Source organism: Zootoca vivipara, chromosome 8, assembly GCF_965207765.1.
Source record: "Zootoca vivipara chromosome 8, rZooViv2.hap1.1, whole genome shotgun sequence".
Classification (NCBI taxonomy): domain Eukaryota; kingdom Metazoa; phylum Chordata; class Lepidosauria; order Squamata; family Lacertidae; genus Zootoca; species Zootoca vivipara.
Window position 1 is genome coordinate 72332188 of NC_142591.1, and position 22818 is coordinate 72355005.

Genomic DNA, 22818 nt, shown 5'->3' on the forward strand with positions numbered 1-22818 from the left:
GAGTCTGGTACTCAAGAGTTATGTCTTCCTACCACCATTCCCCAAGTACTGGATCACAGCCTATTTTCATATTTATCTATAATAATATAATTACAACATGTGCACATGTTACTGTGTCTGGGCAAAGTGAGTGACTTGTTTAATTTAATTTGATAACATCCAAAATTATGTGCTGAAAACTATTAGTGGACATCTGAACCTTTATCGGCAAGTTGCCAGGTTAACGGTTGTGCTAACAATTTTGCATGATCCAGGCAGATAGCATTTGCTGGTGTTTGATTCGCCTCCAACATCCTATTAACCAGATTAAATACTGGCATTTACCTGTTCTCCACAATCTGATTGTGTGCATTTTCAGAATACCCTCAACTACTGTGCCATTCACTTACAGCAGATATATCTATTTGTTTGCTTTCACTTTAAATAGTAATGACTGACTTATCACAGTGAGTGTTAGATGGAGCAGTACAATGTTTTGTGCAGAGGCTTCTCATTCTTCACAACTATTAAAAGGCATGAGGTCTCTGTATCGTATCAAATTAAGCAAGTCTAGCCGAGGGAAGATTTTCTAGACAAGTCCCAATCTCAATCTGCTGCACAGAACTGTAGCTGAACGAAGGCTAATATTCTGCAATATTAAAGCTCCTTGGATATACTAAAATGAAGGTATAATCTGGTTTGGCAGGAAAGAAAATTACCTTTGGCCATTTTATTTTATTAAAAAAGATAAAGAGCACTGAATTCCCTTGTCCCTCCCCTCCAAAGAAAATGTTCAAAAAAGCCAGTTGCGCTAAATCTGGTCTTTTGAGGCAAAGCTAACGTTTCCCAAAGGATATTTGCACTTTAATTAATTATTTTTCTCTCTATCCCACTGTTTTCCCCCTTTCTAAGTGGAATAATCACATTTCCTTCTACCTCTAATCGCTAAACCATGCCATAAATATTTACTCCTAATATATCCTCAGCTTTTATTTTACTTTACTTTCGCAGAGACCAAGTTCTTTATGCTCCACTTGCTACAAAAGTTTCAACACTCATTGAAGCATTCTTATTGCTTCTCATAACAAAGGTCTTGTCGTTATTAAAGTCTGCAAGAACCCTGGTCTCTTCAGAAGTAGCCTTGAAGATGGATGTGGCAATGGACATAGGCATTTTAAAAAAAAAGTGTGCTTGAAGAACTTTGGCTTTTTTCCCTGAATTTAATTCACATGTTTCTTCTTTAGTCAGGGTCTCCGATATTGACATAATGGAAGTTCCCGGTTAATTCATTTGAGTAATTAAATCTCAAGTGGAAGTGAATTCCAAAGCTGCAAAAGAGGGGGACGGGGACGGGACAAAAGTGATGAAGCTAGAGTTGGGGGGGGCATAAACCACAAAACAAATAGATTCATAAAAACCTGGAAAAAAATCGTATTTTAAGAGACAGCCTGCAAAGTGTGGTGCATGAAGGAATAAGGGAAAGCATGTTCGTAAGTGAGCTTTAATTTCTTCATATATAAAACTGCCAGACATCCCAAATATATAAAGGTAAGTAAAATATATATTTATATTTTAATTAAAAGCAACTGCTGGGGAGGGGAGCTTTTTCAGCAACAAAAAGGGGGAGAAAACTAAGACAACAGCTTGATTAAGCAAAATCCAGCTGATCTTTACAGAATGTATTGTTTCATATTAAACTAGTATAAACTGAAATTATATGTCCTTCAACTGACAATTCTGAAATTCACTTGTATGCACCCTGTTTGATCTCAAATTTGCTCTAGAAAGGTTATCATTAAATCCTAACAGCCACACCTTATGGTTTCGGGGGGGGGGGGGGGACAAGAATTTTTGAACTTCAGCTTTGGCATTTGAACTGAATGTTAGCAATGCCAAATCTGAAAGTATTTTAGATCAACCTAACAGCTGGACACTTCATAAATCTCAACCCTGTAAAATATTTTAAGTTTGAAAAACCAAGTACATTTTTTAAATAAAAAAAAGCCTTACCTTATGCAGCCATGTATTAAATATCAGAATACACTTACACTTTGTTTTACTATGAAAGTGATATTTTAATGTTCCTAACTTTTAAATAAATACAACCATATAAAAATGTACAATCCTTTCCTTTTAACATATTCACAGCTCAAGTATGAACGGATGCAAGAGCAAAGCCATTAATATTACTCTTGATACGTCATATTTTAGTTTCAACCCTCATATTTCAACTTTAAGTTATCTCAGCTGCTGGAGACTAAAAGGGATATATATATATATATATATATATATATATATATATATATATATATATATATAACAGTTAAACGGTGCCAAGGTCTTTCCACAACTTATCAGAATAACCTACAAATGGAACATTCAACACATTTCTTACCAGGAACGTTCAACCATAAGCCAATAAGCCATAATAAGTTAACATTTTCAAAATATTTTGAAAATAGCAGCAGATCCCCACACAGGACCGAAAAATATTAATATTACATATATATTGATTATCTCTAGTTACACACCTGCACCATTTCCTATGCTTTTTCTCCAGAGATTCATTCTATCAATTTAGGAAAAACGTGGGGTTTAAAAAATAATTTAGTAGATTAATAGAGCATTGGAGTTTTTTCCCCATAGAAGCACAGCCACAGAAAGGTGATGAAGTTTTGTGTTAGCGTTTTAGACCACAGAAAAAACTTTTTTTAATTAAAAAAAAGGGTTCTTAAACAGCTGTTTGTCTTGTAAGCTATAAAATGCAAACAAAAATTCATAGAGTACACCGCAGGCTTGTATGTCATATAATTATGACTAATGGGAAGGAATTTAACTTAGTTGAGACAAGCATGCTACAGAGGCAAGAGCTGCAGGCTGTTAATTTGATGAGAACATGCATATACTGCAATGGAATCAAATGAAAGATACCAACACTCTGCGAGGCAGAGTGAGTAGATAATTTTTCCGGAGGGGTGACCATTTTCAGCTCTCTCCTTTAAACAGACAAGGCAAGGGCATGGTCATTTATGCCTAAAACAAATTTTACAACGTGCTACGGACGGTGTACCCCTTTCAAAACAGGCTCCCAACCTAGCCATTTTGCGTCATTCTTCCATCATCTCTCCCTCTTGCACAAAGGAGGACTCAACTGGAGATGGCGGTGCCCCCCCCCCCGTGAATTGCCTTTGCTGCGTCAAATTGCTTATCTTACATCTCGAAAGATATAGCCTGTGGATCAGGAGCTCCCATTCAAAATACAGGCAACTACAAGGATCCGCCAGCCTAGCTGCACACTAGGGCTGTGGCCCCACATTCTGTATTAGCCCCAGACAGCACAGCAATTAGTTGAGGATGACGGGAATCGCAATCCAACAACATCTGAAGGGCACCAGGTTGGCATTCGCTGGTCTCTGTGTTACAAAATCATATGCCATCTGCCAACCAGCATTTCTTCCGCATCATGTGAAAATGGCTACATGCTTTTTATTCTTCATTTTAAACGTCTTAGCAATATTCCTGCTCACATCCTTATGGCGATGCTTATTAGCTTTAAGCACCCATCACATATTCCTGCACGATACAGACTGAAAATTTGTAAAATGAGGACGGGCTGAGAAAAGAAAATCTGATGCTCGCTCAGGCAAGTTCCACGCACCGTCTAAAAATACTAGCGAGAGGTTTATGGAACCTAAGGAAGAACAGTGGAGATTAAACATTAAAGGATGACGTTAATGTTATTCTGATGCTAGGATTCTGCAGTAAAACCTAACACATGTCTAGTTAACATCCAGAAAGAGAATCACCAGGTAATCTGAAAAGGGGCTGTTCCTCTATTTTTCTATAATGCGAGTAGGATTTGACCACTTTTGGAGGCAGTATGCCTTTGAACACCAGCTGCTGGGAACCACAGGCAATATGTGTGCACTTGGGTTGCTTGCGGACTTCCTATGGGCACCTGGCTGGACTACAGGGGTCACTGACCTAATGCAGCAGGGCTCTTACCAGCCTGGATAGCTCAGCTGGTTAGAGCAGGCATCCCCAACCTTGGCCCTCCAGATGTTTTGAGACTACAATTCCCATCATCTCTGACCACTGGTCCTGCTAGCTAGGGATTGTGGGAGCTGTAGGCCAAAAATATCTGGAGGGCTGAGGTTGAGGATGCCTGGGTTAGAGTGTGGTGCTGATCACGCCAAGGTTGCAGGTTCAATCCCCATATGGGATAGCTGCATATTCCTGCTTTGCAGGGGGGCAGGACTAGATGATCCTCAGCGTCCCTTCCAATGCTATAATTCTAAGATTCTATTATTCTTACGTTCTTATGAATGCCACGCAGCCAGTTACAGATGAAATGCAAAAGTAGCATTATAATGCATCATCTGAAATAGGCTACTTATCAAAGGAAAAATAATAATAATAATAATAATAATAATAATAATAATAATAATAATAATACGGACATCCCTTAAGGTCCAAATGAGATGTTATAAAGGATATTGGCTCTTCCCTACCAATGCCTATGAAAGCCAATGCCTGTCGTGATATCACCAGGCTCAAAATTTCCAAGCCTCCACAAGCAGCAGCCACTAAGGGGCAGGGAAAGCTGAGTGCGATGACTTCACGCTTTTTAAAATCAAATGCTACTAAGAGGAGGTTGGGCTGCTGCTCTCAGTTGCAGTTAATGTGTACCTTGCAACACCAAGTTTGAAATGGTCACGGGTCAGTGGAAGAGTGCATGAAAAAAGGCCCCCCTCCAGGTAAGGCTGAAAGAGCCTCTTGCCTGAAAACCTCAAGAGCTGCTCCCAGTCAGTACAGACTGTAGACAGTTCTGAGCTAGAAGGACCAATGCTCAGGGTTAGAAACTCAGATATTTAAGCTAATCACCAAATGGCACCTTTAACCTAGGTTATGGTCACCAAAACGGGATGTCTAGGCGCCTTTTTTCCTCCAATGAGATTTATTTTTTATTATTATTCATTTCGTTTCTGTACCACTTTATATTTTAAAGAAAAAAATCTCAAAAGTTGTTTACAACACATTGAAACATCAAATAAAACAATCCAGAATAAATCAAGCTTCAAGGAAAATATTTCAGATCCTTCTCTAAGTGACATTTTTCTTTACCCATATTCATTTACTGGTACCTACTTAATTCATAGACCTGTCCCATAGAAGAAGAACTCCAGGAAGCCAGTGTGATGTAGTTCTGTCCGACTAGGACCTGGGAGATCAGGGTTCAAATCCCCACTCAGGAAGTTCAATGGGTGACCCTGGGACACTCAGAGCCTCTTAACCTACCTCACAGGGTCATTGTGGGGATTAACTGAGGAGTGGGGTGAACCATGTACTCACAGGAGAAAAAGGTGAGATATAAATGCAATAAATAAGCCCTTCTACTTACCTGCTTAAGAAAGCTGGAGGGGCCAGGCAGATGGGGATGTCAGTCACAAATCTGACACCCAGAAATCTCCACAGGGTCGCCATTGGACCCATGCCGGTGGCAAAATGTGCCTGGCACCTGGCTAATTTTGAACACTGCCAATGATTTCATGCAGTAAAAAGCCGAGTCCTGTGTTTCTACCATCCTCTGACAGAATCGTAGGCGTTGGAAGGGATCCCAAGGGTCATCTAGTCCAACCTCCTGAAGTGCAGGAATCCTGCCCACAACCATCCCTGGGTGGGCTTGAGCCACTAACCTTCTGCTTAGCAGCCAAGTGCACTAACCCATTGTGCCACCGGCCCTACAGCCCTTCCCCACCACTAGGTTTCATTCAGCTTGTGATGATACAGTACAACTGTAAGGTAAGGTAATGCTAAGGTAATATCTTGAGATTGAAGCAAGATGGAAATTTCAGGGGTTATTCACTGCGGAGGAACAGCTGGCGTCTGACGGACCCATGGTCTGTCCCTAAAGGGGTTTATTAGAGCAGAGTGGAAGAACTGTGTTGGATTCCACACAGAGTTCTGAGATAAATGTCTTGGTTTGCAAGAGATTACCTAAGCACCTGTGCTTTTTAAGCTAGCAGAGTTTGCCTGAAATGACAGCCAGCAAATTTATTGGACAGGTATTTAAATCAATGCGCTGTGTATCATGCTTACAGAACTTGGTTGTATAAAACAGTAGTCGAACCTTAGCAAATGAAAATAGCTCTCCTTTTCCCGCCCCCCCTCCGCCGGCACCCGCTTGCGAGCCTCACTCCTAACGCAGCCAGCACACACAAATGAGACGTGACCGGTTTTTAGCTGGGTAACAGTGCCCCCTAATGGGGCTTTTAATAAAAAGCCCATTTTAAAAAAAACAACCCACCTTGTCTCAATTTTCCTTTCAGTTCTTATAACAGCCTTGCTTAATTGCCCGAAATAGATTTATTTTGTAGCTTGTCCAGTAAAAGGAATTGTAGCAGATGAGCCTTCGTCTTGGGTGAAAAAAAATCCCAATGGAGGGATGTGAGAAAATAATTCAAAGTAATATGCTTTTAAAGCCCCACAGAAAAGCCTTTCCGATAACGACATAAAGGATAAAAAGTTTAAATGAAGAATTATATTGTTTATTCTAGATTTATCGTCTGCTCTGTCTGAGGAAATTCACAGAGCAGATAAATCTCTTTCCCGCTCTCTTTGGCAAGTTCACAATGAGAAGTGACTCCTTAGCCCCCAAAGGGGTCACAATCAGCAGATGAAAAGCTTCAGAATACCTGCTCGGCATTGGGTTCTTTGGAAAGCCACAATGAAAGCCCCCATGGGGTAGCCTAGTACGGTGGTACCTCGGGTTAAGAACTTACAGTAATTCGTTCTGGAGGTCCGTTCTTAACCTGAAACCGCTCTTAACCTGAAGTACCACTTTAGCTAATAGGGCCTCCCGCCGCCACCGAGCGATTTCTGTTCTCATCCTGAAGCAAAGTTCTTAACCCGAGGTACTATTTTGGGGTTAGCGGAGTCTGTAACCTGAAGCTTCTGTAACCTGAAGCGTCTGTAACTCGAGGTACCACTGTATATGCCAGGCATACCCAAACTGCAGCCCTCCAGATGTTTTGGCCTACAACTCCCATGATCCCTAGCTAACAGGACCAGTGGTCAGGGATTATGGGAATTGTAGTCCAAAACATCTGGAGGGCTGAAGTTTGGGGGTGCCTTGTATATGCCATGCATGTGCAGCAGGTTCTCTCCCAAACCAGAGAGCCACACCAAGAATGGACAGGCATCACTAAGACACAGGCCCCAAGTACCTGAGAAACCACCTCCTTCCCTATGGACTACTAGATTTAACCTTTCCAATCTGAGAGCAGCCATTTACAGGTGCAAGCCACAATTGCCAGCACAGTGTTAATTTAAGACTGCAGGATAAATAGGACAACACCACACCATTGAGGGGTGGCCTTTACCGCATTGAGTGCAGTGTGCTTTTAACACAGGAACAGACAACATGGGCTATTCCTCTCCGTAAGCTGCTGTTCGGCTCCTGCCGGAATTGGCCAAGGGTCGGGGGTGGCGGACTTGCAGCCCAACCAAATCCGGGTGCAGCACACTGGCTGCTACCCCTGTTTTACAGTTACAAAAGCTTTAAATCTAGTTCCTTGTGGGAGTTTTCTACAGTTTTGGAGATACAAGTGTTCACTTAATAATCAGGCCAATGTGGGTTTGGGGTCTTGGGAGAGCAGCGTCGGAGGAGATGATTCATCTGAGTAGATGATTCATTTCTCAGAGATGATAGTTTTGAAGGTACAGTTCCTAAGATCACCATCAAATGGAATAGAAGGGCTTTTCTTGCAAAGACTAATCTTGGTTTATATAAAAGATTGGCCGCTCAAGAGCTCTAAAAGGCAGTGTGAACAGCACAGACACAGAACTGCATTACAAAGTTAGCACCTCATAAACATTTGTGCTCCTGAGGACTTCAGCATCCTTCGCATTCATCTCCGCCCCCTTCCCATCAGGCAAGTTAGCAGCCCTCGGGATATGGGGAGAATTTAAAAACCAGCAGAGCATGCCTACAGACATTTCTGGATTCAAGAAGTGGAGCCACGGCCGAGAAACATGTTCCACTTACATGTCTGATGCAACCTTAACAATCCAGATTGCATTGTGAAGACTGAAACAGGACGGTTTGCACACTCACATCAAACCATAATTAAAAAGAAACAGTGGCTCAATGTGAACATGCAGACTTTTGCCATGTGAACAATTTTTACTATAAATGTATGGAATGTTTGCTTTGACTTTTCCAAGCGTTCTGAAGTTGCTCAGGCTACTTTCGTAAGGGCCAGGATCGAAAGTGATATGTGCATACAGCAGGAACCGAGAGCCCGGAGTCAACAAATGTTGTGGCTCCATCATCACTGAGCATGCTGGCCAGTGCTGATGGGAGTTGGAATATAGCAACATCAATTGGGAGGACAGAACACGGATTTGCCACCCCCAGTGTACAGCTGGAGGTTTGCTAACGCTTTCTGCCTCACAGCATTTCTATTTTCTGCCTCACATGCAGATATCCCCTCTGCCCCATTGTCAAGGGAGTTTGTCTTCTCCGAGTTGTGAGCATGCACACAGATATTGCCAGGTGCTACAAGTTCTCTTCGCTGTCTTCCTCTCTTCTCAACATATAAATAAATACACTATCTACCAAGATTCAGATTCTGCTTAGTAAAACAAAACTCAAGTAGTTTACAAAAATGATACATAACACTCCTAAGAGAGTGCCAGGAAAATCAATGGGCTTTGGAAACAAGTAGACAAAACAAAATAAAGATAAAACCAACAGTTATATACACGTGGCAGGTAGGCTTGACTAAAGAGAGAAGTTTTTAGCAGGCCTTGTAAACAGTACAACCAAGGCGACTGTCTAGTATTAATAGGCAGAGAGTTCAAGAAGGTTAAGCTCCTTGGGTGCTATTCAGAGAAATCATTCCATCAGCACAAGGAGTTTTGGCTGTGCAATGGAACTTTCCCCCCTCTCTTTCCTCTTCCCACAAGCCTCCAAAATCTGTCCTCCCAGATTTCTCCAAGCCCTTCAGAGCAGATTTGGGGAAGGCACAGCGCATGCGTGTAGAAAAGTGGAGTTGAGTATGCAGAAATCTTTACACTAATGGAGCATGTGCACTAGCTACCAGCCTTAGTCCTTCCTTTCAAACTTCTCAATTATTCCAATCTACCCTCCCTTCCCCATCCTCACAATATTTGCTGCTCCTCACAATATTTGCTCTAGGCAGGTACAACCTTCTGCTTACACCTAAGATTGCCCTCTGTACTCCTCTCTCCCAAATCCCTTCTCCCTATCAAGGTCCTTCCTACATTACAAATGCTCCTCCACCTTAACACTGAATATTATTACACTGAAGTGCCTCCCTGAAACACATCTGGCCGCTTCATTTTGCTCTGCTTTCCTCCCAAACATGCCCCATTTCTACCTTGAGCCTGCAAGCCAGGGGGCAGGCCGCTTGACTTGCAATTTTCGTCCCTAGCGATTTTAGGGATCGTCATCATCTATCTTATCCATTTGCCAATAGGAAGAAAGAGCAATCCAAAGTGTATGCACAGATTTGAAATCTGAATAGGAAACTCTTAGATTTTACATAAAGCTGCACGTTAGGGACCCAGGGCTAAGACTGTGCAGGAATTACAGTACTGCAGGGCATGCCTACCCAGCTGAAATGGGTTTGGTTACCCTGCTGCTACTTTTCTAGGGCCTTCAAGGCCAAGGCAGAATCTGAAAGCATGCAGCTTTCATTTTTTTAAAGAAGTCACAAATCCTCTTGACTGCAGAGGCATATTTTAATAGGCAATGGCACATTTGGAATGTATTTCTCAGTGTCAAACAAGCTGCCCACCCCTAATTTTTACAGTTTTTATGTATGTGATTTTCTCAGCTTATGCTAGAAAACCTTGAGTTAAGAATTTATCAGAGCCCAGGAGATAAATTTAGATACAAGAATCAACACAGTAGAGAAACTGGTTGTGTTGGAGTAACAATAATTTTCAGCAAAGAAGAACAAGGGTCCATTTAGGAACAAGATTAAAAAATGCTAGCTTGTTTTAAATCAACAGGTATAAGCAAAGTTAACCAGATCTTTAGAACAGCAATATGAATTTTCTTTGCAAATGCCACCTATATTTATCGTTTGGCACTTCAAAGCTCAAAATGTACAAAATGTATAAGGAATAACAGCATTTACAACACAAAGCACCATACCTTCATTATTTCAATTGCCCTTATAGCAGTTAAGTAAAGTAGAACAGTATTAGCCCCATAGGTTGGGGCAGCAACTAAGGTTGAGACTTACCTAAGACCATCTTGTGAATTCATGAAGAGCAATTCTAAACTGAGGTGGTTATGATAGAAACTGAAGTCGAACACTTCTGGTTCTGCCCAACACTTGTCCCCCTAGGGCAGGCATGCCCAACAGGTAGAGCTTAACAACATTCCCCTGCTGAACCCCTAAAAAGGTGCTTTCCTCCTCTCTTAAAAAAAACTTAACTATGACCTGAACCCAAAAAAACGGGCCTTCCTCCTCCCTAAAAAAGCTTAACAACTTACCCCCCAAAAGGGGGTAGATCACGGCCAGTTTTTAACTCTGTGAGCAGATCGCAGTTTCTTGGGAGTTGGCCACCCCTGACCTAGGGTATCCAACATCTGGAAGGCTCCAGATGTAGGATTTGTTCATCCAACAATGAACAATTATTCTTGTTGTGTTTCCACAGATAACTCTGATCTCATGGCAATACTACCATACGGATCCAGACATTGTTGGGGCTAAGAAACAGAGATCATCCTCTGAGGCTTCTTCATGTGCCTTCCCCAGGAGCAACATCAGAGCAGGCCTTTTCTGCAGTGGCTCCCCATTTGTAGAATGCTCTCCCCAGGGAGGTTCGACTGGTGCCTTTATTATACACCAGGCATCCCCAAACTGCGGCCCTCCAGATGTCTTGGCCTACAACTCCCATGATCCCTAGCTAACAGGACCAGTGGTTGGGGAAGATGGGAACTGTAGTCCAAAACATCTGGAGGGCCGCAGTTTGGGGATGTCTGGTATACACCTTTAGGAGCCAGGCAAAAATGTTCCTCTTCATCCAGGGCTTTGGCTGATAGAAACTGGATGCCCTTTTAAATGTGGTGTGTGTGCGTGTTATCGGTTTGTTTTTGTTCATATATATATATAGTAATTTTATGTTGTTGTTGTTTTATGTTGTGAACCGCCCTGAAATCTACAGATAAAGAGTAATATACCAATTTTAATGAAGAAGAAACGACTGAACTGTTCATACAGCTTCTGATGAAGGAGGCTTCTCCCCAAAGCATTGGGCTAAATAAACAGTGCATTACCAGAAGAGCTGGAGATTGCCTTCTTGTTGTTGCCATTTCTTTGATGCTTGCTCCCTCTTCCTGCCCCACAACCCTGCTTAAAAACAAAAGAATTCCTTCTGGACCAAGCTTCACCCAATCCAACATGCTTTTCAAGTGGCCCAATAACCAGCAGGCAGCACAACAGAATGAGCCAGCGATACACCAGAGGACCTTGGTGTGTTTTACTACCTGTCCCTGCCTTACATTACATATACCTCTCAAACAGAGCAGGGGCAGCCAATGGGGTGTTCTCCCGATGCTTCGGGACTACAGCTCCCATCATTCCAGACCACTGGCTGTGCAGGTTGGGAGTTGGAGTCCCAGCTCTACTTTGGCGGCCACCACATTGGCTACCCCTGCACTACAGACACTTATTTCCCCAATGAGATCCTACCTACCGTAATAGAACATATTGAGTGGTAGGTTCCTTCTCCCATATAGCCTCCAATTTACAGTGTTTTCAGCAGGTGTGACAGCCCCAGAACAAGACTTTAAACATGATTATTGTGAATTGTTACCTTCATCAAAGTCGGCATCATCCTCTGTATGCTGGGGGAATGGAAAGCAGTTGGTGATTTCGAGCCTGTCTTCCACCACTAGCCCGAGCAGCACACCCTGGACCACTTCATTGCCCTGGCCTTCTTCCTGGTAATGCTTGATTATCTTCAGCACTACCTGAAAATACAGATTCAACGAGCCTCGTTTAGAACAGATCATTCAGTTCAACTAGCAGATAGTTTCCCAAGAATTAAAATTTTACCTTAACTATAGGGTTAGGAAATGGAATTGCTTTAATGGAAAAGCAACACAGAAATATAACATGTCAACTATGTGGAGATCAGTCCTCATGAGGGTCGAGGATTCCAGCAAAGGTAATCATAACGAGAGCAGATTTTCTTTTCTGGAAAACCAACTCAAGAATCGCATATTCTGCTCAAGCTGAACTAATTGCCAAGCGGAAGAGTAGGTTTCATTAAGTATTTTTTTTGATGAGGATTAACCTTCTGCTCAAATACCGTTAATTGAAACAGGCAATTGGTATGCAACCCTGTCAGAGGATGAGCTTGTGCATTCCCATGGAAACGATGTCACTTTCACAGTAATGACCACCAATCACTGAAGTAGTCTCAACGTTAAGCATTTTGTGCTTGCAACCAAGTGAAGATGCCCAGGCACCAGGATGGCACCTGAAGTCTCCACCACCTGGAGGCACATGCCTGCTGATCCTTGGATCCTGACTGTTTTCACACACTAGCAACAAATCCTGTAGAATTCTATCCATTATATTTTATCGGTACAATCAGAATGAATTTCAGGAACCAAAAAGTCATATTGAAAAATACGACTTTCAAGCCATCTGGCCCCAAAATGGCAACTAGGCATTCTGTTTTGGCAACTGCAATCTTGGTTTAACAAGCCATTTGGCGCCTAGTTTATGCATCTGAGTTTCTAACACTGCTCACACAGCTAGCGAATACAGTGGTACCTCGGTTTTAAGTACACAATTGGCTCTGGATGTCTGTACTTAACCTGAAGCGTACTTAACCTGAAACGAACTTTCCCATTGAAAGTAATGGGAAGTGGGAAGTGGATTAATCCGTTCCAGACGGGTCCGCGGAGTACTTAAACTGAAAGTACTTAAACAGAGGTATGACTGTACTGGAAACAGAGTTCAGCTCAATGTGAAGAACACTGTCCCTGTAGCCTGAGAGTCAGAGGTGATGGATGCCTGCCAGAGTGTTCTCCCAATCTCGGATCCCTAGAACTCTCCTACGAGGTTCATACAATTTCCTATTAATCGCCCCAGCCCCTGCGCTGGTTGCATGCATTTTAAATAGGCTAAATTACAACTTTCGACTTAAACTGGAGCCTTACGCTTGGAATTAATTTGGCACAGCCATCAACCCCCCCCCCCCGAAAAACAATAGGGGCAACACAAATTGGTCCTGTTTCATGACATAACTGGGAATAGTGAACTTGCCTAGTGAGAAGGATGGCAGCAGGAGGCTCCAACCCACCATTTTCACCCGGATTATTTATTTATTATTTATTTATGGACTTTCTACAATGTCCTTCATCCAAGCATCGCAGGGCGATTTACAAGATAAAAACCACAAAAATGCATACCATTGTAACAAACAAAGGCAATAACCTCCCCCCACCCAAGTAGATGTCTGCATAAAGCAGCAGTGGGGACCCTGCGGCCCTATGTTGTTGACTACAATGTCCATCATCACCACCGGTTATGCTCGCTGAGACTGATGGAACATAGGGGTCCAACATCATCTGACAGGATCAGCAACCCTGGCATAAATGTGAACATGAATCAAATCAAATCAGGAGGCAACATGATCCTGGAAGTTAACAGTATGCATGTCATGAAGAAATGGAGAGTTTTTCTCCCTCTCTCCTATTGCTGTAACTCATGAATGTTGGAAGATTTAGGGCAAAAGAAAGCACTTCTCCACACGGTGCATAGTTCAACAAGGAATTCGCTCCCACAAGAGGCAGTGCTGACCACCAACTTGGATGGCTTGAAAAGAGGATTAAATAAATCCCTGGAACGTAAGGCTAACAATGGCTACTACCGTGTTTCTCCTAAAATAAGACACGTCTTATATTTATTTTTCTTGCAAAAAAACACACCACGGCTTATTTTCAGGGGATGTCTTATTTTTTATTTTTTTATTAAGCTCTGTTGGGGCTCGGCACAGCGCGCCGCTGGCTTTGCCGGCTCCCGCTCTGTCGGGGCTTGGCAGGGCGCGTGCGCTACTGCTTTTGCCGGCTCCCGCTCAGTTCAGTCGGCAGGGCTCGGCAGTTCAGGGGTCCGCAGGGCGCGCGCGCCGCTGGCTTTGCCGGCTCCCGCTCTGTCGGGGCTTGGCAGGGCGCGTGCGCTACTGCTTTTGCCGGCTCCCGCTCAGTTCAGTCGGCAGGGCTCGGCAGTTCAGGGGTCCGCAGGGCGCGCGCGCTGCTGCCTTTGCCGGCTCCCGCTGGGTCAGGGCTCGGCAAAGCGCGCGCTGCTGCCCTTGCCGGTCCCGCTGGGTCAGGGCTTGGCGCGGCGCGAGCTGCGGATCGTGCAGGGTCCTGTTGGGTCGAGGCTCTGCGCGGCGCGTGCTGCAGCTTCTCCCGGCTCCCAGTCCGTCTGCGCTCCATGTGGCGCACGTTGCGCATCCGCTTCCTGACAGGAAAGGCATCTCCCTTTTCCTGTTCCTTACGGAAATGCCATCCAGACCTGCTCCAGCACGGTAGGGTACCGGTACCCCAACACGTCTTATTTTGGGGGGATGTCTTATATTTTTTTGCCTTTAAAAAGTCGTGCCATGTCTTATCTTTTAGACCTGTCTTATTTTGGGAGAAACACGGTAGCTCCACTAGTTTGACCTCCACTTTTAGAGGCAGTCCGAATACCAATGGCTGGAACCCCCCCCCCCCAGGAGGGGAGAGTGATGTGGGGCTCAGGTCCTGCTTGTGGGATTCCCACAGGCGTTTGGTTGGCCACTGTTGAGAGCAGGATGCTGAATTAGGTGGGTCATTGGGCTGATCCGACAGGGATCTTCTTATGCTCAAGCAGCAGTGTAGCTGTCCCAGACCTGGCTCCATGCCTAGGGACCCCACCGCAGCCCTGTGGTTCAAGGATGATGCTTCCCGGCTTGTGCAGTGAGACAGCCAAGGCTGCTCCACGCAGCCGAACCTGGAGAGATGGCCTCTGGCTTGAGCCGTATGCATCACAGCGCCAGCCGATGAGCTGCAGCGGTGGTCCCCACAGAGGCATGAAGCGCACATGGGTGGTGGTGGGAGGAATAGCTAAAAGGGGGGGGGGAATCATCTCCTCTTTGCCTTGCCCCTGCCCAGAACTTTTTTGCAAGTCCCCACTTGCAAGCTATCTAACATCGCAACATGACAGCGGCAAGACATTTTTACATTCTCCAAGCTGCATCGCTATCAATCACTTTTACGCTCCCTTTGTAAGTGCCTAGGTCTGCAGGAAATAAAGCTATTGAGCTCTGTACCTTTACAACATGTGCTATTAATCTTGTGTAAGCAGCACTGAAGGCTTATTGATCTGTCAAAGAAACCAGGTACGTAGACGGAAGGCCTGGAGCATTCTTTTTTTCTTTAAGGGCATCCGTGTCCTTAACAGGGGGGCACTGCCATGGCCTGTGAGACCATGAGTCAGTCTGCACTGTGACACACAATCTTTAGGGTGGTTTGACCAAAATGAAGTTTAAGGTTTTGAAAAGCAGTGCCGAAAGCGGCTGATCTAAATGTGGAGTGCCATTGTACCCGTTCCACGAGGCAAGTTTATTGCCATGGAAACTGCCGAACAATTCCACTGTAGAAACATTTCTGAAACTGGTGCCCTGAGATTCCAATTCTCCAAGCTCCAGAGAATGTGGGCGCTCAATACCGTTACACTGCAACCAACAAGGTACAGTAATAAAATCAAGAATTTCCTAGCCGAGCTGTTGGTAGTTCTTTCTCCCCTTTCAACCTTAAACAAAACCGGTTCAGAGTTTGCATTGTTTAAAAAAAACAACTTATGATGGCTTTCTTTAATCAATGTATCACTTTTTAAATTCCGCCTTTCTTCCAAGGAACTCACATTGACAGACATGGTTCTCCCCCTTCAACCCACCATATTTTATCCTTTTGACAAACATGTGATGTCAATTCAGCTGGGAGATAAGCCTTCCATCCACTCCAGAATATCCCACCACGTGTTATCACTGAATATTTCAGGGGACGGTATCTAAAAAGCCAGAATGAGCCTCGTGGCATAATAATAATAATAATAATTTATACCCCGCCCATCTGGCTGAGTTTCCCCAGCCACTCTGGGCGGCTTCCAACAGAACATTAAAATGCAATAATCTATTAAACATTAAAAGCTTCCCTAAACAGGGCTGCCTTCAGATGTCTTCTAAAAGTCTGGTAGTTGTTTTTCTCTTTGACATCTGGTGGGAGGGTGTTCCAAGGGTGGGTGCCACTACCGAGAAGGCCCTCTGCCTGGTTCCCTGTAACTTGGCTTCTCACACTGAGGGAACCGCCACAGGGGTTCCCAAACTAAGGCCCGGGGGCCGGATGCGGCCCAATTGCCTTCTAAATCCGGCCCGCGGACGTTCCGGGAATCAGCATGTTTTTACATGAGTAGAATGTGTCCTTTTCTTTAAAATGCATCTCTGGGTTATTTGTGGGGCATAGGAATTTGTTCATTTTCCCCCCAAAATATAGTCCTGCCCCCCACAAGGTCTGAGGGACAGTGGACTGGCCCCCTGCTGAAAAAGTTTGCTGACCCCTGCAGAAGGCCCTCGGCGCTGGACCTCAGTGTCCGGGCAGAACGATATGGGTGGAGACGCTCCTTCAGATATACTGGACTGAGGCCGTTTAGGGCTTTAAAGGTCAGCACCAACACTTTGAATTGTGCTCGTGGCAGAACAGGGATTGCACCTGTTTTCCTTGGTCCCAGTCCAGTACTCTATCCAAGGGGTGGAGACTCTATGGTCCTCCAGATGTTGCTTGACTCCAACTCTCATCAACCTCTGACAGCATAACCAATAATCAGGGTTGAGGGGAATTGGAGTCCAACATCTGGAGGTTCTTCACCCTGCATTATCCACTACACCATACTGGCTTTCCAAAACAGATGAAAAAGTACAGTCTCTCTGAAAACATATTCTCAAACATGAAAATATGAGGCTCCTTAAACTTGGGGGGGGAGGGTGTCCTATTTTATTCTCCAAGATTTAGACTCTAAATTTTAGAAATACTATAAAGAAATGAGCATATAGTAAAACCAACTCTTAGTATACAGCTAAGGAAAACAAAAAGGAGGGACAGAGTCAAATGGGAAACCCAGTAAGTGTTTTTTTTAATAAAGGACAGCCAATGTTAAAGGGCTAGGGAAGGTTGAGCCTCGCAAAAATAATTATTTATCATGTTGCATCTTATTTTCCTGTTTGGATCATGACTTTCCCACCAGCTTCCAAGGTTGAACCTGTGTCCTCCTTCAGCACTGGATGGCCAACTTTTTTAAAAAAAAATTTAAAACACAGTAATATACTGCTTTCCTGAAATTATTTTTTTTAGCCACTGCAGATACAGTGGTACCTCGGGTTACAAACACCTCGGGTTACAAACACCTCGGGTTACAGACTCCACTAACCCAGAAGTAGTACCTCAGTTTAAGAACTTTACCTCAGGATGAGAACAGAAATCGCACGCTGGCGGTGTAGCAGCAGCAGGAGGCCCCATTAGCTAAAATGGTACCTCAGGTTAAGAACGGTTTCAGGTTAAGAACAGACCTCCGGAACGAATTAAGTTTGTAACCAGAGGTACCACTGTACTCCAGTTGTTGCCAACACCTGGAACGAGCCTCCGCTCACAGAACACGACTTCACATTCCTCTCCTTCCCCTGTGACCCTCCAGAGAATAGTTTGCAGGCACATTGTGGGGCAGGAAAGCTGCAGGGAGGAGGAGAAAGGTGAAGTCCTGTTACATGAGCAGCGGTCTGCTTGCGCTACGTTGGGTTCCACCCTTACCTCTAAAAACCAATACCTAATATATTGTCACTCCAGTCCTAGTCCCACCTGGCAGCCCATTCTCATCACCCACATATTTATTACATATGAGAGTAGGTCACCTAGTGGATTCGCAGTTTAGCCAAGGCATGAATTGGAACCTTCCTAGTCCACACCCTGATCTGCTATGCTACATCATCCAAGGGCAGAAAGTGGAAAGTTCTTTCCTACTCAGGTTATATCATCAGGCAACCAAGCCTCTGTTTCCTGATGCACTCGAGACACATCAAAATTAAGCTAGGGACAAGGTGACATCTCTGTCTCATACTGTGAGATGCCAACACCCCACTATTCCATAGCATACATGGAATCTTAAACATACCACATAATTTGCTTTTTGGAAACTTTAGAATTGCTATTCCGTCTTCAACAGTCTTCTGTTGAGTAACTAAGAATCAGGATTTCAGCTGACAGCTGTACACTGAGATGCGTTCTGCTATCCTACTGAAATACCAGCCTTCAGTTATTATTATTTTTTGCTGTACTCATGAGCTGCTTACTACTGCCATCTGTGCATAAAAGCACTACTCTTCAGGCTTCAGCTCCCAGCAGTCGCATGTGTGAATATTTTGAGATGACAGCCAAGTGCAGCAGCAGTTAACCTCATCATCATTCAACAAGCCATTTTTCACATGGATTTGAGCTGAATTTCTACTGTCATTTTGAATTTAGAGGAAAGAGCCTGCAGGGAGGGGGAAGGGAAGCATTCTACATATAATCTGGCCATCAGAAATGGTTGGAGGGGAAGGCAGAAAGCAAGTGCTGCAACTGATGTCTGAATGATCTATTTTGGTTAGCCTAAATTTAAGCATGCCTTAGCAAATCTAAGGATCTCATCCGCAACATGGCAATTTAAAAAACAAACAAACCCAGAGAGAAAATACAAGTTAGCCATTGGCTATGCCAGTCTATCTTAAACAGGGTTTCAGCCTGAATTCTGAAAGAGCTGTAAAAGCATTATGATTAGACGCACCAAGTCCTCTGAAGTTCATGGTCTAATACAGTGTTTCCCAACCTTTGGTCTCCAGCTGTTTTCAGACTACAATTCCCATCGTCCCTGGCCACTGGTCTTGCTAGCTAGGGATGATGGGAGTTGTAGTCCAAAAACAGCTGGAGACCCAAGGTTGGGAAACACTGGTCTAATATAACATGAATAAGCCTTGTGTTCACATGCTACTTCCACCCCCTTCCTCTCATGCTTCAATTTGGTTTTTTTGCAAACCCTCCAAATCAGGAATGCAAATCATGATCAAACCATGGCTTGGAGGGATCATGCAAACCATAATTTTCCTGCTCAAATGCAATGGCAAACTGTGGTCTCTGCAAAAGAAACTTGTGAAGGGGGCATCTGGAGTGAGTCCCACTGACTTCAATGGTGCTTACTTCTAAGTAGAAATATGGAACTGAACTGTAAAATTGAATTTTAAAGAATTTCAGGGAAACCCCCACAAGTACAAAGTCCACTAATGCTAATGAACTAGATGTCACATAAATGAAGATATAGTAAATAAAATATCCATCTAGCCTAATGTTCTGGCCATCTTAGTAAGAAGGATGGCCTGCAAAATAAGAACAGAAAATAAAGAAGTGGATCTGTGTCCCCTACTCCCAGAAAAGCCTGGGTTGTTTTACCTTTTCAACTATTGTTCAAGAATTCTTCACAGGATTTTTACAAGCTTGAATATTGCTTTTTGAGACACTGCACATCAAGGCACGTCCCCAAGAGACACTAAATGAATAGTAGAAGGGAATAATTTTTACGTCAAATCAAATGCATGTAATTTTCTATTTACAGAATGAGGAAAGCTGAACTGCTGCTTGTTTTCATCACTTGTGAAAACTGCTGAAAATAAAAACCCCTATAACCTGGTCTAAACCAATCCATGTGTGAAATGAGCTACTCTGTGTTCAGCCAACTGGCTCCTCTGCCCACCTTTTGAGGAAAAACCCTATCCACACTCCAGCCCAACATCACAAAGAGGCTTTAACATGAGACCAGAAATGGGTCTGGATACAGGAAAGAGATGCCATTGGCATTACATTACATCTAGACAACAGAAATCCCTATCCATATTAGACAGTTTGATGTTGTCGTACATGAAACAAGTGGCTGGTGCTACAGAAGATTCTGCACACAGCAAAGGAACTTCCTCAGGCAATTGACAGCTTCAAATATTCCATAAAGTTAAAAAAAAAAAGCTGGCCTGGGTAAATGGTAAGAGCTATTGTGTGCCTCTGGAGTCTGGATCATTTGCTCATACAGTACCTGCATTTTAGAAGCTGGGGTCCGTTCCCCCAATTTCCCAATGAAGCTACAATTCTACCTAGTCAAGAGATAGGAATCATCTGGCCCTCCAAATTTTGTCCGAATCCAACTCCTATCCGCTCAGTATGATCAATGATCCAGATGTTGCTAGACTCCAGGTTCTCCATCCCTGACCCTCCTCAGAATAAAATTAAAATATTCCTTCAGTAGCATCTTAAAGACCAACTAAGTTTTTATTTTGGTATGAGCTTTCGTGTGCATGCACACTTCTTAGCTCACACCAAAATAAAAACTTAGTTGGTCTTCAAGATGCTACTGAAGGAATATTTTAATTTTGTTTCGACTCATACCAACACAGCTACCTACCTGTAACTAAAACTTCCTCAGAATGTTAGTTGTGGAGAGGAGACACCTCCATGTGACCTGACATCACACTATGAAACCTCTGGTAGATGGCAGTTTCGCCCCATTCTTTCTGTTCCTTGTTAGTGTTCTAATTAAGGGTTGTATCCAAGCTTTTACTCTCTCATCCATTAATTTCAATGGGTCTACCCCAAGAACAAACACCACATTCAACCCAAATGCTTGACTTTTAACCGTCGTTGATGGGTCAAATGACTAAAGGAAGTTTCGACTAGTCAAAAAAGCCAACTCTAGAGTAACTTGTATTTTGGCACAGTTTATTTAGATGACCCTTAAGTGGGACCCAGGTGGCGCTGTGGGTTAAACCACAGAGTCTAGGGCTTGCTGATCAGAAGGTCGGCAGTTCGAATCCCTGCAACGGGGTGAGCTCCCGTTGCTCAGTCCCAGCTCCTGCCAACCTAGCAGTTCGAAAGCACATCAAAGTGCAAGTAGATAAATAGGTACCGCTCCGGCGGGAAGGTAAACGGTGTTTCCGTGCACTGCTCTGGTTCGCCAGAAGCAGCTTTGTCATGCTGGCCACATGACCCGGAAGCTGCCTGCGGACAAACGCCGGCTCCCTCGGCCTATAGAGCGAGATGAGCGCCGCAACCCCAGAGTCGGGCAACCCCTGATGGTCAGGGGCCGCTTTACCTTTACCTTTATTTAGATGATATTTAGATGATATAAATACTGCCCCTTGCATAGGATGGTTTATAATAAAAGCAAGTAAACAAGAATACATAAAACACAGTCCATTAAAAACATACAACAAACCACTCAATGACAACTCCTAATTGCACTGCTTTCACCATAACATACTTTTAGAACTGCAGACCACCGGCCACTAAAAGAAAAGCATTTGTAGACATAAAAAGAAGCCCAAAATGGCACCCCTACCCAATATCAAGCTGCTCTTGAAAGGGGGAGGGGGCAGAGGTGTGAAAGTGAAAGCATGCTACCCTTTCCATAGTGGCCTATAGTTGCAGGAACTATATGGTACTTCCCAATTCAGTTGTGGTATGGTACTATATGGTACTTCCCAATTCCCTCCCTCCACATCTCCTATGCTCTTCCTTCAATCCTTGCAGACCCTGCAACACTCTCACCACTGAATGCCATCTCATAGCTGGGTCAAGGCTGATTTGTCATGAAACAAGCACTAAGCAGGAGAAGACTCTGGCCTTAAGATGGCTCCAGCCTTAGACTTAATTGGGATCAGCTTCCTGTGAGCTTTGCACAAGGTTGCTTTAGCTCAGCAGTGCTTTCCCCCACCCCTCCTGGAGAAAAGCAGAACATACAGGTATATGCTGGTGGCAATGAGAGGATTAGCTGCTAAGAAGAGTGCCTTTTAAGAGAAGTGCATCACCAGCATACCCCACAGTGCTTTGCGGATGTAAGTGGAAACACACATTGTTCACTACATTTGTAAGTAACAGCCCGACAAACTGGCACCAAGAGACCAAACTCCATCAGCCTTTTCAGCTATGCATATATAATCACAACACAAGGGACCCATCCAATGAGAAAAGTAATGAGAAGCCCAACTGTTAAAACCACAGCGGCACAGACAAGATGGCCAGTTGCCAATTTCCCCTCCAAACAGGAAGAGCTATTGTCAGGCAGAATTCCATCCATGAACCTTGAAGTACGACACGTAGGCCTGATGCTAGCGCACTCTTCAATGGGGCGCTAGCTTAATCATGCCAAATGGTACCAGATGTTGCTCTTTCAAGCTTTTTTGTTGCTGCATGTTTACCAATGGCATCATCCTTTGAGGAGGCGCTGTGCTCTTTGGCATACAGCAATAAGGATGCGGAGACTTTAACCTCCAGATTGAAATGGAGACAAACCAACCTAGCCTGGCGGATTTCTTCAGTAGTTTGATTGCCTTGCCTGAAATATCCTGGATACTGTCTATCCCAAGCACAACAAATATCCTCCAATGTGCTTGCGTCAAAAGGTTAGGAGCACTTCAGGACAGCTCTGACCTGTATCCCCCCCCCCAGATTGTTTCTCTGCCATTTGATCCCAGAGGGAGAGAAGGTTTATGGGGATTTCACTGTATCTTGCATTTTGTTCAGTTGTTTGGCTATTTACCCTTCACCATTTTTGTTTACCTATTGTATTTCCTGACATTCTGGGTTTTTTGTTTTATTATGTTTTATTATGTTTAGAAGAAGAAGAAGAAGAAGAAGAAGAAGAAGAAGAAGAAGAAGAAGAAGAAGAAGAAGAGGAACAAAACAGCAACAACAGA

At 43.8% G+C, this 22818-nt stretch overlaps 1 protein-coding gene across 1 annotated transcript in view; it reads right to left on the reverse strand.

The window, feature by feature from the left end:
* The window catches only part of EIF3H (eukaryotic translation initiation factor 3 subunit H), a 69635-nt gene that overhangs the window by 42771 nt on the left and 4046 nt on the right, over positions 1 to 22818 (reverse strand). The window contains exon 2 of the mRNA XM_035125028.3: positions 11836 to 11992. Coding sequence (XP_034980919.1) covers positions 11836 to 11992 — 157 coding nt within the window. The remainder of the gene's footprint in view (positions 1 to 11835; positions 11993 to 22818) is intronic.